The sequence below is a fragment of the Gopherus evgoodei genome, unplaced genomic scaffold (genome assembly GCF_007399415.2).
Source record: "Gopherus evgoodei ecotype Sinaloan lineage unplaced genomic scaffold, rGopEvg1_v1.p scaffold_34_arrow_ctg1, whole genome shotgun sequence".
In the NCBI taxonomy this organism is placed as follows: domain Eukaryota; kingdom Metazoa; phylum Chordata; order Testudines; family Testudinidae; genus Gopherus; species Gopherus evgoodei.
In genome coordinates this window covers 3,072,301-3,087,040 of record NW_022060016.1, presented here as the reverse complement: position 1 = coordinate 3,087,040, position 14,740 = coordinate 3,072,301, and the positions used below count along the sequence as shown (strand labels likewise).

Sequence of the window (14,740 nt, the reverse complement as noted above, 5' to 3'; positions counted from 1 at the left end):
CCATGCATTTTTTCTTTATTAATTAAAAAAGAATGAGATAACGGACAAGGTAGCCCCAGTCGGATGGGGGAGGAGGGAAGGACAAGGCCACATTTGTTATTGTAGCCACACTAAAAATCAAACTGTTTGAATGACAGCCTTCTGTTGCTTTGGCCATCCTCTGGAGTGGAGTGGCTGGGTGCCCAGAGCCTCCCCCCCTCGAGTTCTTGGGCGTCTGGGTGAGGAGGCTATGGAACATGGGGAGATGGGTAGGCGGTTATACAGTGGATGCAGCGGGGGTCTGTGCTCTTGCTGGCTTTCCTGCAGCTCCAACAGACGCTTCAACATGTCCGTTTGTTCCTACATTAGCCTCAGCATCACGTCCTGCCTCCGCTCTTCACGCTCACTTAATTCTTTCCTGGCCTCTGCCACTGAATGCCTCCAGGCATTAAGCTGTGCCCTATCAGTGCGGGAGGACTGCATGAGCTCGGAAGACATGTCATCGCCAGTGCGGTTTTTCGCCTTCTCCTCTGCGATAACCTCAGGGACTGAGATGATAAGGGGAGCAGAGAAACATTCCATGCTCTACGATTCTGGGAGGACTGCATGGTCACCTCTGCTGCTGAGTGCAGCCGAGTTCACCATGCTGACCAAACAGGAAATGAAATTCAAAAGTTCCCGGGGCTTTTTCTGTGTACCTGGCTAGTGCATCAGAGTTCAAAGTGCTGTCCAGAGCTGTCACAATGGAGCACTCTGGGATAGCTCCCAGAGGTCAGTACCGTCAATTTGCATCCACACTACCCCAATTTCAACCCTGCAAGGTTGTTTTTAGTGCTACTCCCCTTGCCGAGGTGGAGTGCAGAAGTCGATTTTCAGAGCCCTTTAAGTCGACAGAATGGGGTTGATTGTGTGGATGCATCAGGACCACCCAGAGGATTCAGGGGGCCTAGGGCAAAGCAATTTCGGGGGCCCCTTCCATAGAAAAAAGTTGCAATATTATAGAATACTATATTCTCGGGGGGCCCCTGCGGGGCTCGGGGTCTGGGGCAAATTGCCCCACTTGCCCCCCCCCCGGGCAGCCCTGGGATGCATTCATTTTAAAATCGACCTAACGTGGCTAAATTAGACCTAACTCTGTAGTGTAGAGCAGGCCTGAGTGTACTGTCTAATTTCATCACTAGGGGTCTCCATAAATCTAATCACCTTTTTGACAATTTTTTCCTGTCAAAATAATTCAGCCAGTTCCAGAGTTTTCTGATTTCCAGTTTGTTTTATTCACTGCAATAAACTAAAGGGGAAACAAATCCGTCCAGAAAGGAAAAGTCTCTGGAATGGAAAGGCAGCAGCTGAGAAGGGCAAATGGAAGCTGAACAGGCGTTCTTCAGTGCAGTGTCACCAGTGCATGGTGTGGGGATCAGGAGAGGAGCTTCAACAGGAATAACCCTGTGAGGACTGGGAGGAGGAGAAGCCCAGATGGTCCTGGAGTCGTGCCAGCCGCAAAAAGGGCTGGACCCCTACTTTGGCTGGCTGCACCGGAGGCTGGTCCCTTAGCTGTGCCACTTGTACGGGGGGCTGGTCCCTTAATCGGGCTGGTTACACTAGGAGCTGGTCCTTTAGCTGTGCCACTTGCACCCGGGGCTGGTCCCTTAGTCGATTCAGACTTGCCAGGGGCTGGCCTGCATGTGGCCGTGCTTAGGTCTATGTTGTCTCCGAAGATCCCTGAATTTCCTTTTAAATGGGTGCAGACAGATTCAGTGGCACAACCCTTCATGGTGATCTGTACAGGAAATAAAACTGGCCCAGGAAAAAGAAGCAGCTGGTCAGTGTCAGTCCCCCTCCTCTGCTCTGATGCAGGCTCACTGTGTGCCCTTCGACAAATCACTGGGATCCCAAATCTAAAACCCACTGACGACACCCATTCACTTCAGTAGGCTTTGTATTAGTCCCATTCTTCATTGAGCAACGAAACAATTCACAGTTGGTGGCAGGGAGAGGGATCTCTAAGAGGAGAGTCTTTGTGTTAATGAAGGGACTGGGCTAGGACTCAGAATATCTGAATTCAATTCTTGGCTCTGCCACAGATCCCTGATTGGCCTTGAGCACATCACTTAGGTGCAGATTTTAGGAGTGTAACATAGGCGGGAGTTTAATTTTAATGGGATCTGGGTCCCTAGTGCCCCAAACTCCTTTGAAGATTCCAGCCGTAATCTCTCCATGCCTCAGTTTCCTCATCTGCACAATGGAGATAATAATCCTTCCTTTACTATTTAAATGGTAAAATCTGTGCAACGGTGAATGGCTGTGTCTGTGCAGTGTCTGGCACAATGGGAGACCCTTCCAATCTCAGTCAGGATCTGTGCAGCGCCTAGCCTAACAGGGCCCCAATAGCAAGAGATCTAGTCCAAGGGAAAACAGACACAGAGGGTTGCCTGAGGTGAGACAATAGGCTGGTTGCTGTCTAATATTAGAACTCAGGTGTCTGGAGTCCAAGCCCAATCCCTTATCTACCAGCCCATAGGTGTCATCTGAGAGAACATAATAAGAAAGCAAATAGCATACCAGAATAAATAAATTCCAATTACCTATTGTTATGCTTCCGGTTACTGCGATGCAATGGGTCTCAGATCCAGTGCAAGCTAAGGTCTCTTTGCTGCATGGAAAGTTAAACACAGAAGAGCAGGCGGGGCAATGCTGACCATTTGGGATTGTACTTGCTGGGGGCACTGTGAAGAAGACAAGCAAATGCAGTCAATTTAGGGGATATTCCAAAATAGGCTTCAGGACAGAGAGAGCAGGTTAGGGTTGAACGGCTCAGCCCCACATCCCACATACAGGAGCTCAGGAGACACTGGAGGTAGCAAAGTTTGTGGCATCAGTTTGCAGCACAGACCAGTTGAACCATGCCCCATGTGGAATCAGCTGCAGTTTTTGGCAGTCTAGAGCCACATTCACTTAATTCCACCTCTTCCCCCAGGAACCTAGTGCTATTCACTGCCGGCAGTGGGACTGTTCTTAGCGCTTAGTGTAATTCACTGCAGCACCCCCTGCGGGGTAAGAGACTGTTCTCAAGGGCTCATTGCTGAGACTGTTCTAGAAAAGAGGGGTGTAGGTGGGCAGAGGGGGAATGAAGAGGAAGAATTGGTGCGGGAGTGGTAGTAGGAGGGAGGATAGAGAGAGGGATACGTACTTGTAACGGAGGCTGTACTGCAGGCATCCCCCACACAACAGGTGGTGCTCTTCCTTATTGCCATTCCCTCCCCAAACCTCGTAACAACAGGGCTCGTTCCACACTCACTGGATGCCATGCAGGACTTGATTACTTTCTGTATATCCAATCCCACTGTACAGAAGGAGAAGACCAATGTTTACTCACCAACTCTGTCACCCTGTCCCACATGCTCCTCAAAAAGATGTCTGTGTCTTTATCTTTAGTCTACCCAGGCGGAAACTGAAGCATGGAGACTTGCCTGAGCTCACGGAGTCAGTAACAGAACCCTGGAGGCCTGAGTCCTAGCCCACACCTGCTCCACCCCAGGGCTGGCCTTTGGGAAAATGGTGCCATGGGTGAACTTGTATTTTGGTGCCTCTGGCCCCCGTGGGCACGGTGCCCCCCCCCCATTTCCCCTGGCCACCATGGGCTCCCCACCCCCCCATCACCTCTGGCCCCCAAGGCTTCCCCCTCCACCAGGGCCCTGCTGCCTTTACCTCCCCCCCCCGCCCACCAGTGCTTAATTGATTTTGAAAGAGGAGCTCAGCCCCAGCAAACCTCGGCACAAATTAAGCACTAGCTGGGTGCCTGGAGAGCGGCAGCTGCTAGCTGGGTGCCTAGCTATGAAGACCGGCACCAGCAGCAGCAAAGTAAGGGTGCCATTGTATATGGTGTATTGCCACCCTTACTTTGTGCTGCACTGTACCCCCTTCACCCCAATCCCTGCCCCCCCTGCTGTGCCTCTAAACCCTGCACTGTACCCCCTTCGCCCCAATCCCTGCACCCCCGCCTGTGCCTCTAAATCCTGCATCCCCCTCCTGTGCTCCTAAACCCTGCACTGTGCACTTAAACCCTGCACTATGCCCCCTTTTTCCCGAACCCATGCACCCTCCTCCTGCGCGCCTAGCCCTTGCACTCTCCTTCTGTGCCCACATGGGGAAACTGCCTTGGATGCAGGGAGCAGCTGACACTGCTGCTCACTCCCCCCACTCCAACACTGCTCATCCATGCACCCCTAGCGAGTCATGGGTGGAAGCGACAAGCAATGTCAGGGCTCCCTACACCCAGGTCACTTCCCCCCCCTGCATAAGGGGAGAGTAGGAGAGCCACAGCTCCTGATGCTTGCCTCACAGCACAGCTCAAGTGGGGAAAGTGACCTGGATGCATGGAACCCCTAGCGTTGCTTCACATTCCCCCACATAGGTGTTGACTGTGTGGGTGCTCTGGGGTTTGAGCACCCACCAGGAAAAAAAGTTGAGTGCTGAACACCCACCAGCAGCCTTCCTATTAGCTTACGCCTCCTCCCCAGCTACCCCATGGATCAGTATCTCTCTCTCCTTCCCCATGCCTCCTTCGCGCCACAATCAGCTGTTTTGTGGCATGCAGGAGGCTGGGAGAGAACAGGAAGAGTATATGTGTGTCACTCTTTGCACCCCCATTCCTCCGCTGGGAGAAAGCAGGGAGAAATCTCGGCACGTCCCTCCATGTGTCATAAGAACATAAGCACGGCCATACTGGGTCAGATTAAAGGTCCATCTAGCCCAGTAGCATGTCTTTCAACAGTGGCCAATGACAGGTGCCCCAGAGGGAATGAACAGAACAGGTGATGATCAAGTGATCCATCCCTGGTTGCCCATTCCCAGCTTCTGGCAAACAGAGGCTAGAGACACCGTCCCTGCCCATCCTGGCTAATAGCCATTGATAGACCTATCCTCCATTATTTTATCTAGTTCTTCTTTGAACCCTGTTATAGTCTTGGCTGTCACAACATCCTCTGGCAAGGAGTTCCACAGATTGACTGTGCATTGTGTGAAAAAATACTTCCTTTTGTTTGTTTTAAACCTGCTACCTATTAATTTCATTTGGTGGCCCCTAGTTCTTGTGTTAAGAGGAGTAAATAACACTTTCTTATTTACTTTCTCTGTACCACTCATGATTTTATAGACCTCTATCATCTTCCCCCTTAGTCGTCTCTTTCCCAATCTGAAGAGTCCCAGTCATACTAATCTCTCCTCATACGGCAGCCATTCCATACCCCTAACCATTTTTGTTCCCCTTTTCTGAATCCAATATCCAATATATCTTTTTCGAGATGGGCAACCACATCTGCATGCCGTATTCAAAATGTGAGCATACCATGGATTTATATACAGGCAATATGACACTTTCTGTCTTATTCTCTATCTCTTTCCTAATGGTTCCCAACATTCTGTTCGCTTTTTTGACTGCCCTGCACATTGAGTGGATGCTTTCAGAGAACTATCCACAATGACTCCAAGATCTCTTTCTTGAGTTGTAATAGCTAATTTAGACCCCATCATTTTATCTGTATAGTTAGGATTATGTTTTCCAATGCGCATTACTTCGCATTTATCAATATTACATTTCATCTGCCATTTTGTTGCCCAGTCACTCTGTCTTGAGAGATCCTTTTGTAGCTCTTTGCAGTCTGCCTGGGACTTAACTATCTTGAGTAGTTTTGTATCATCTGCAAATGTTGCCACCTCACTGTTTACCCCTTTTTCCAGATCATTTATGAGTATCTTAAATAGGACTGTGTCCAATACAGACCCCTGGGGGACAACACTATTTATCTCTCTCCATTCTGAAAAATGACTATTTATATCTACCCTTTGTTTCCTATCTTTTAACCATTTACCAATCCAAGAGAGAACCTTCCCTCTTATCCCATGACAGCTTACTTTGCTTAAGAGCTTTTGGTGAGAGACCTTGTGAAATGCTTTCTGAATATCTAAATACACTATATTCACTGGACCCCCTCCCCTTGTCCACATACTTGTTTTATCTGTATTCAGTTTTCTTACTGTACTAGGCTTAGACTTGCGTGTTTTATTTTATTTTGCTTGGTAATTCACTTTTTTCGGTCTATTATTACTTGGAACCACCTAAATCCTACTTTTTGTGTTTAATAAAATCACTTTTTACTTATTAATTAACCCAGAGTATGTATTAATACCTGGGGTGGGGGCAAACAGCTGTGCATTCCTCTCTATCAGTGTTATAGAGGGCGAACAATTTATGAGTTTGCTCTGTATAAGCTTTATGCAGGGTAAAATGAATTTATTTGGGGTTTGGACCCCATTGGGAGCTGTGTATCTGAATGCTGGAGACAGGAGCACTTCTTAAGCTGTTTTCAGTTAAGCCTGCAGCTTGTGGGGGATGTTATCCAGACTTGGGTCTGTGTTTGTAGCAGGCTAGTGTGTCTGGCTCAAACCAGGCACTGAAGTCCCAAGCTGGCAGGGATAACAGCTTAGAGGTAGTCTCAGCACATCAGTTGGCAGTCCCAAGGGGGTTTCTGTGATCCAACCCATCACAGGCATCACATTAGCTATCCTCCAGTCATTTTGGTACAGAAGGTTAAAGACGACAGTTAGTAGTCCTGCAGTTTCCCATCTGAGTTCTTTCAGAACTCTTGGATAAACCCCGTCTGGTCCTGGTGACTTATTACTGTTTAGTTCAGGGGTCTCAAACTGGGGGTCTGGACCCCTCAAGGGGCCATGAGGTTATTACATGAGGGGTCGCGAGCTGTCAGCCTCTACCCCAAACCTCGCTTTGCCTCCAGCATTTATAATGGTGTTAAATATATGAAAAGGTGTTTTTAGTGTATAAGGGAGGGGTCGCACTTAAGCTTGCTGTGTGAAAGGGGTCACCAGTACAAAACTCTGAGAACCCCTGGTTTAGTTTATCAATTTGTTCCAAAACCTCCTCTTATAACACCTCAATCTGGGACAGTTCCTCAGATTTGCCACCTAAAAAGAATGGCTCAGATTTGGGAATCTCCCTCACATCCTTGAGGGTCACCTCTGTGAGTTTGTGGCCCTCTTCTACCAGTCAGCAGCGCACACCTCTGCGCTGCTGCACAGCACCCCCCTGACCATATCACCCTTGACGGTTCCTCAGGTGGTCCACCCCTAAAACTATCGCTGCTCCAACCCACTGGCCCCATTCCCCAAGTTCAGAATAAAACCCAGTCTATCTCCTGCTCCAACCCACTAGACCTCATTCTTCACCCAGAACTGGGAATAGATCCGAGTGTGCTCTGAGCACTGGACCAGGCTGATGTGAGATCTGGCTGATCTACCTATTAGGGTTTCAAACACAGTGATGGCACAGGAATCTTCTCCAGAACTGCAGGTCTCCATGCTGCCCCTGCAGTCCCTGCCGAACTCAGAGCAAACCTCACACTGCAGACAGGCACCTAGAAAAGGAGAGAGACATTTGTGTAGATTTGTCCCTTGCCTCCTCACCTTCCCCTGGGTTCTTAGGGAAACCGTCTGGTGCAACCTGCCAGTGCTTTCTCTCTCTCTCTCTCTCTCTCTCACTCTCACACACCAGCTCTGACCCTGGCTACATAGTCCCCATTTTTTAAATTTCATACAGGAAAATCAGCATTTCCCAACAGGGGATTTTCAAAAGTGGATTTTTTCCACAACATTTTTTGTGGGGGATGAAACACCAATTTTCCAGCCATTTCTAAAAAGGAACCAATCAGAACATGTCTTGGAGGACCTCAAGTATCAATATTTCCTCTTATTTCTAGAATATTTCAATGTGTTGTCATGCCAACTAGGGACTTCACAAGGAATCTGTTCTTTTCCCTTCGACATGTCCAGTTGGCCCATTTTTCCCGATACTGGCTTTTTGGTGACATTTATAAACAAATTTATACGAAGGACCAAGTTGCTATTTTATACAAACTAGATTGCAAGTTCCTGCAGAGAAACAGCCCTGACTCACCCAGACCTAGGAGAGCAAAGAGAATGCAGAAAAAGAAGGGAGCCTTCATGGTGATAGGAAGACCGTGAATTGGAGCTGGGGTCTCTGATGCAACAAATTCTCCGTCCAGAGGATTTATACAAGCAGGGGATGAAGAGAAGTCACAAGAGGAATTTCACCTGCAAAAAGGAAATAAATTGAATGGTGTGATGTAAGTGTCATTAATAGGGCTCTATGAAATCACAGTCCATTTTGGTCAATTTCACGGTCATAGGATTTTAAAAATGGTAAATTTCATTATTTCATCTATTTAAATCTGAAATTTCATGGTATTGTAATTGTAGGGATCCTGACCAGAAAAGGAGTTGTGGGGTGGTCACAAGGTTATTTTTTGGGGGGTTCTGGTACTGCTACCCTTATTTCTGCACTGCTGCTGGCATTGGGAGTGTCTTCAGAGCTGGGCAGCTGGAGAGCAGTGACTGCTGGCTGGGAGCCTAGTTCTGAAAGCAAAGCCATTGCTAGCATCAGTGCAGAAGTAAGGGGGGCATGGTATGGTATTGCCACCCTTAATTTTGCAGTGCTGCTGGTGGGGTGCTGCCTTCAGAGCTGGGTGACCCCCCTGCATCTCCGTTTTGGATCAGGAACCCCAATTTGGGCAACGCTGGTCTCCCCCTGTGAAATCTGTATAATATAGGGTAAAAGCACACAAAAGACCAGATTTCACAGGAGGAGACCAGATGTCATGGTCCATGACGCATTTTTCATGACCGTGAATTTGGTAGAGCCCTAGTCATTAAACATCAGATTAAAGGTGCCCAGGAACTATTAGCATTTCCTGTGGCAGGGAACTGCACAGGTTAATGACAGGTTGTGTAAAGCACCCAAAGGTTTTTTTCATCTGCCACCTTTACGCTTGTTGCCTTTTATTTTCATAGGGTGCCTGTTTGAGAAGAGAGAGTGAATGCTCATTCTCAGCTCTTGCCCCCTTGCCCTGATCTCAGGGCCATGTACTCGGCCATGCACCGAGCATGTGTGCTGGGGCAATATTATCTATAATTATTACACTCACCATCTTCCTGCACCTCTGCATAGCCCTTTGCTGAAGCACAGGCCAGAGTTCTGTCTTTTGTGAAACCATTTACACAGAGTTCAACTTTAGGGCTATATGTAAACCCCTGATAAATAGGTGTTAATAGTTCCCAGTCAACCACAAAGAGTACCACACAGTTTCTTAGGTCAGGTCTACGCTACAGACCTATATCAGTATAACTGTGTCGCTCAGGGGTGTGGGGTGATGTAGTTTAGTTATACTGACCTAACCCTCTGTGTGGACAGCGCTTTGTCAGTGGCAGAGCTTCTGCTGTCGACATGGCTATTGCCTATAGGCACCGACTCCGTGGGTGCTCTGGGGCTGGAACACCCAGGGAAAAAAATAGTGGGTGCTCAGCAGCCACCCACTGATCAGCTGTTCAGCAGTCCCCACCGATCAGCTCCTCCTTCCCCTCAGCACCTCCTGCCCATCGCTGATCAATTGTACGGTAGTGGGTGGGAGGTGCTGGGGCAGGGGCAAGAGGCAGAGCGAGGGCAGGGTGCTCTCGGGGAGGGGGCAGACTGGAGGCAGGAAAAGGTGGGGATGGGGCCTTGGGGAAGGAGTGGAGTGGGAGTGGGATTGGGATTGGGGGTGGGACCTCGGGGTGGAGTGGTCGTAGAGCACACCGGGGGAAAGCTGAAAGTTGGCACCTGTGTGTACTGCCTCTCAGAGAGGTGGATTAATGGTGCAGTAGCATCTTCACTAAAGTGCTACCCTACCGCAGCGTTGTATATGAAGACAAGCACTCAGTAAAACAAAGATTTAATGCTCAAGAAAATATTGTAAATAGCATTTGGAACACTATCAATAACTTCAACAAAAACTGTTGGGCAGTAAATGCACTGGTGCTCCTTACAGAGACAAGATGGTTCTTTTACTGAACAGACCTGACATGCTTTTGAGCCACACAGAGCTCTTCCTCAGGTCAGAGGTCTCTATTATCCTGGGGACTAACACTGCTATACATATCCTGCATACAATTCGTGCACCTAATACAGACTTCCTTCACACTTTGTTCCTCTCATATACATTCAAATATAAGGTTTCAATCTAACATTTCCTATATTTTAGTACATACATCAAAACACCCCTCTGATGATGATTTCTCAGTCTGTAATCATAATATGCAAGCGTGTGTCCAGGGCCGGCTTTAGGAAGTGTGGGGCCCAATTCGAACAGTTTCAACAGGGCCCCAGCAGAGATGACTAAAAAAAAAAAACCACACACATGTAAAAAAACATATGGGGCTTATACTCACCGGGCAATGCTCCAAGTCTTCAGAGGCACTTTGGCTGCAGGTCCTTCACTTGCTCCAGGTCTTCGGCAGCACTAAGACCCAGAGCGAGCGAAGGACCCGCCACTGAAGTGCTGCCGAAGACCCAGAGCGCAGCCAGGTGAGTAAAAATTAAAAAGGCGCCTCTAGCCAGGGAAGGGATTCTCACTGGGTGCAGGGCCCTCTTAGACGCGGGGCCCGATTCGGGGTAATTGGTGGAATAGGCCTAAAGCCGGCCCTGCATATGTCACCTGAACTCTTCAGAGTTGGAGGAGAATGGCAGCATCTGAGTCTTTTAAAATGTCTGAGAACCCTATTAGTAAACAAACTGTCTGGAGTAATCTCCACAGCTAGCAGCATTCCAGCATTTGGGCTAATAGCTGACCGGTCCTCTCAGTTGCAGGTGATACAGAAATCTATAGCCTGTACTCAAAGGGGTCTAGGCATTGGGAGCAGCATATAAAATATCCATTCCTTGGATTCTATAAGACTCTCACTCCACAGGGCAATATCTTTCCCCCATAAACCCAGCTATGTCAGGCAAGAATGTACAAACCCCCACCTCTCTAAGTGCTGCCCCATGCTCTTTAACTGAGACAGAATCTCCAACTAAAGCATTAGCTAATAGCTAAATGTCAATTCCACCGGTTGTACAATCCCCTCAGAGTTCTCCCTCTAAAGCAGGGGTTCTCATTCTTTTTCTCTCAATCCCCACCCCCCAACGTGCTATAAAAACTCCACGGCCCACTTGTGTTGCAATAACTGGTTTTCTGCATATAAAAGCCTGGGCCAGCATTAGGGGGTAGCAAGCAGGGCAATTGCCTGGGGCCCCGTGCCAGAAGAACCCCCACAAAGCTACATTGCTCAGATTTTGGCTTCAGCCTCAGATGTCATGGCTCAGGGCCCAGATTTCAACCCCATGCAGCAGGGCTTCAGCTTTCTATTCTGGGCCCTTGTAAGTTTAATGCTGGCCCTGCTTGGTGCTCCTCCCCCCGCCCCCCCTCTGAAACCTGCTCTCAGGCCCCCACGGGGCCTTGGATCCCAGGTTGAGAACGACTGCTCTAAAGGTCTGTAAGACACACTGTGGTGGACCAACCATTTTAATGGAGGGCTTTCATAGTAAAGTAAAGCTGGAATAGCACTCACCTATAGCCAAAGTAATACCAGTATTGGGAACCAGTCCTCACAGCAGACACATCTCCTGGTCCTGAATTGATAAGCCACAGAGTCTACCAGGCTGTCTTTTATTTATAAGTGTAGCCAGACGCGCCCCCATTCCCCACTCAAGTGCAGTTTGCACAGTTTCCTGTTGTGCTGTTACAAAGCCACAAGCAGCGGAAGCTCCCCAATGATGTTAGATGCTTGCATGGGGTAAGGACAGGGAGGAGACCCTGACACTGAAACCCATTGCGACTCTAGACCCCATGGGGATCCTGACCCCAACATTGTGGGTCTGGGGAGCAGCCAGGATCCCAACCCAGGACCCAACCAAGATCCCAGACTCAACCGGGGCCCTGGACCCCAAGCTGCTGTGCAGGGTCATGCAGCAGTCTAGAGCTTGCAGCCTTTAGCACACAGCTAAGCTGGGCCGCGCCTGCAGCTGTCTGCTAATTGAGCTGCATGCAACCCATGGGCTGCAGGTTGAGAACAATTGCTTTACTGTCATACCCATTTTTAGGATAATTGGATAATATATGTAGATTGCTGAACACTTAAAATCAGATTGTAACAAAGAGCCTGATGGAACCTTAACTATGGTAGGGCTGCTTCCATCCCAAAAGTAATAATATTTAATGAGTGGCAACTCTTCATTTAAGGGGGAAATTTTTCATGAAAAATTTCAAGCCATTTGCATTCCGTTTCTTACTTTTAATTTCATTTTCACAAAAAAATCCTGGAAATGTTTTAGTTTGACATTTTTTGTTTTTCATTTCCCCTCCCCCTTTTCAACCCTCCATTTCACTGTGAAATGGGGGGAATTGGAAAGATAACAAAGCAAGGAATAACAAGCAAACATAAAAGGCCCAAACAGGCCATGACTTTTTTTTGTTTTCTGCTTTTGCCCAGAAAACTGATTCTAGTTGAAAGATCCATTGTCAAACAGCTGTTAATCTATGGAAGAACAGAATCCCAGAATAAAATAGTTCTGGGGCAATTGACCCTATCAGGATCATAAGGGAAAGCAAAGCTGACTAACCTCAGCGTTGTGTTCCCAGCTCCAGACAGGGAATTGAGACTAAGGTTCAGAGAAGGGGAGCTTGAGAGTAGTATAACCTTGATAGCATTCATCACCATGTATTTTTGACAGGTGTCTATGCCTCCTTTAATGCTTATGTCCTGCCCTCCGTTCCTGTTTCCATTGATATCGAGGTTTGGCAGTGTCTGCCATTTTGACTTTTTTTTAAATTATTTTTCATGTTTGAATAGGGGGAATGTTGCATGCTTGTGCTTTGATATATTTGGTTGATTGTTTAGAGCAGTGGTTCCCAAACTTGTTCCACTGCTTGTGCAGGGAAAATCCCTGGCGGGCCGGGCCAGTTTGTTTACCTGCTGCGTCTGCAGGTTTTGCCTGTTGCAGCTCCCAGTGGCCACGGTTCACTGCTCCAGGCCAATGGGAGCTGCTGGAAGGGGCAGCCAGTATGTCCCTTGGCCTACGCCGCTTCCAGCTGCTCCCATTGGTCTGGAGCAGCGAACCATGGGCACTGGGAGCAGGCAGGTAAACAAAGTGGCCCAGCCCACCAGGGGCTTTCCCTGCACAAGCGGTGAAACAAGTTTGGGAATCACTGGTTTAGAGAAAAAGGTTGAAAGAATAGAGTGAGAGAGCTTAAAGATTTAAAAAAAAGAAAGATTTGGTAAGGTTTAAAGGAGAAAAGGAAAGAAAAGTTATTAAAGAAAAGAGATTTTTGGTTAGGTTTAGTAAGGAGAGATTATTTTAAAGGCCTAGTTTGGCATGTTATTAAAGAATAAAAAGAAATTAAATAAATTAAAAAAGTTGATTAAATATAACATGAGGTTAAAAAAGAACACGGCAAAAAAAAGGAAACTGTATAAAGCAGAGACTGTGTAGTAAGCACATGGTAAAAATATAAAGGCAGGTTAAGAAAGAAACATTTAAAATATGAAATATAAGGATAGGTTAAGAAAAGAGTGTTTTAAAAGAGTTAAATAAAAGAGAAACATATAAAGATAGGATAAGAGAGAACAGGGCAAGAAAGGGGAAAAGAAAGCCCCTTTGCAAAGGGCAAAGATAGACAGCACATGGTTGATTAATAGGATGACCAGATAGCAAGTGTGAAAAATCAGGACGGGGGTGGGAGGTAATAGGTGCCTATATAAGAAAAAGCCCCAAAAATCAGGACTGTCTCTATAGAATCAGGACATCTGGTCACCCTATGGATTCAGGGAGAGAGAGAGCTTACCCCTTGTGGCTGCTCCTGGGTAAAGAAAGTGCTTCCAAGACTCACAACTCCTCAGGCTAGTTATGACTACCTTTGGATCGGACCAATCAGATGCTTTTCTACAGATGTGTGATAGAATACATTTTCCTGAACCAATCCTATAGTCCCAAGACTTTTAAACAAGAGCCATTTCCTTCTCCTCCCACTCCTTTACCTGCCTTATTCTTATCTGACAAAACTGACCCCAAGCATCTTTCCTGCCATGTAGCACTTTTACACAGGTGCTTTAACAAGGGTTAAAATCATAAGCCCTTAGTAACAAACAATTTTTAAAAGTTTTCCCCTATGTTTTAGACTAACATTGGTCAATTTTTAGTGAGGACAATTTGAAGCTGCAGCAAAGCCCTTGTTAGCAAAAACAGCGTCTTTGAGTCAGTGGATCAGAGATAAGAAGGCTGCTTCTTCCCCCATTTTTTAACAAAAGCAAATAAAAGTACTATTAAGTTTTGTAAAGGAATAAAGCTCTGCTTTCTAATCACTTGAAAAGACAAGTCTATATGAAGAAACTGCCCTTTATTTAGCACATTTGCATATGTTTTAATAAAAAATGAGCATGCAGAAACACCCCACGGTTAAACCCACAAACCCTTACTACTAAAGTTTTTAAAAGCTTTTCCCTCTGCTTTTAGTGAGGACAATTTGAAACTGCAGGAAAAACAGCATCTGTGAGCCAGTGGATCAGAGAGAAGAAGATTGCTTCTTCCCCCACTTTTCAACAAACACAGGTGAAAGTTAAATTAAATTTTGTAAAGGAATAAACACTAGAAAAGACAAACCTATATGACGACAGAGACCTTTATTTAACATTTTTACAGGCGTGTTTCAATAAAATAGAGCATGCAGAAACACCCTAGGTTTAAAACTACAGGTCCTTAGTAATAGCCAGTTTATATTCCCCTTATTCTGTAATGCAGTGGATCAAAGAGAAGTGTAGAGATTTAAGTAAAGACTATAGTGCATGGATCACTGGCTAGCCTAATTAGTCGTATCTGGTT

The 14,740-nt window shown here is 46.9% G+C and overlaps 1 protein-coding gene across 3 annotated transcripts; it reads right to left on the bottom strand.

Annotated features, from left to right (window-relative positions):
* Positions 1 to 1,261: 1,261 nt before the first annotated feature.
* On the bottom strand, positions 1,262 to 11,504 carry LOC115641411 (phospholipase A2 inhibitor and Ly6/PLAUR domain-containing protein-like). Of its 3 annotated transcripts, none has more exons than XM_030544552.1 (6): positions 11,434 to 11,504; positions 7,946 to 8,103; positions 7,290 to 7,406; positions 3,167 to 3,319; positions 2,562 to 2,702; positions 1,262 to 1,773 (listed from the first exon to the last, which is right to left on the bottom strand). In XM_030544552.1, exons 2-6 carry the CDS (start codon positions 7,992 to 7,994, stop codon positions 1,394 to 1,396), a joined length of 840 nt encoding a protein of 279 aa, XP_030400412.1. In that variant the 5' UTR covers positions 7,995 to 8,103; positions 11,434 to 11,504; the 3' UTR covers positions 1,262 to 1,393. The 3 variants fall into 3 exon arrangements, with proteins under 3 accessions (XP_030400412.1, XP_030400413.1, XP_030400414.1); XM_030544553.1 differs by lacking the exon at positions 11,434 to 11,504 and adding an exon at positions 10,093 to 10,168; XM_030544554.1 differs by lacking the exon at positions 1,262 to 1,773 and adding an exon at positions 1,812 to 1,979.
* Between the last annotated feature and the right edge of the window lie 3,236 nt (positions 11,505 to 14,740).

Excerpts from the sequence above, each read along its gene's own strand:
- LOC115641411 (XM_030544552.1), bottom strand. The coding sequence starts at position 7,994 with ATGAAGGCTCCCTTCTTTTTCTGCATTCTCTTTGCTCTCCTAGGTCTG. Across the intron at positions 3,320-7,289 it reads TGTGTTTGAAACCCTAATAG|TGGGATTGGATATACAGAAA; the intron begins GTAGATCAGCCA and ends CCTTCTGTACAG. Across the intron at positions 1,774-2,561 it reads AACCGGAAGCATAACAATAG|TTTTATTTCCTGTACAGATC; the intron begins GTAATTGGAATT and ends TTCCTGGGCCAG.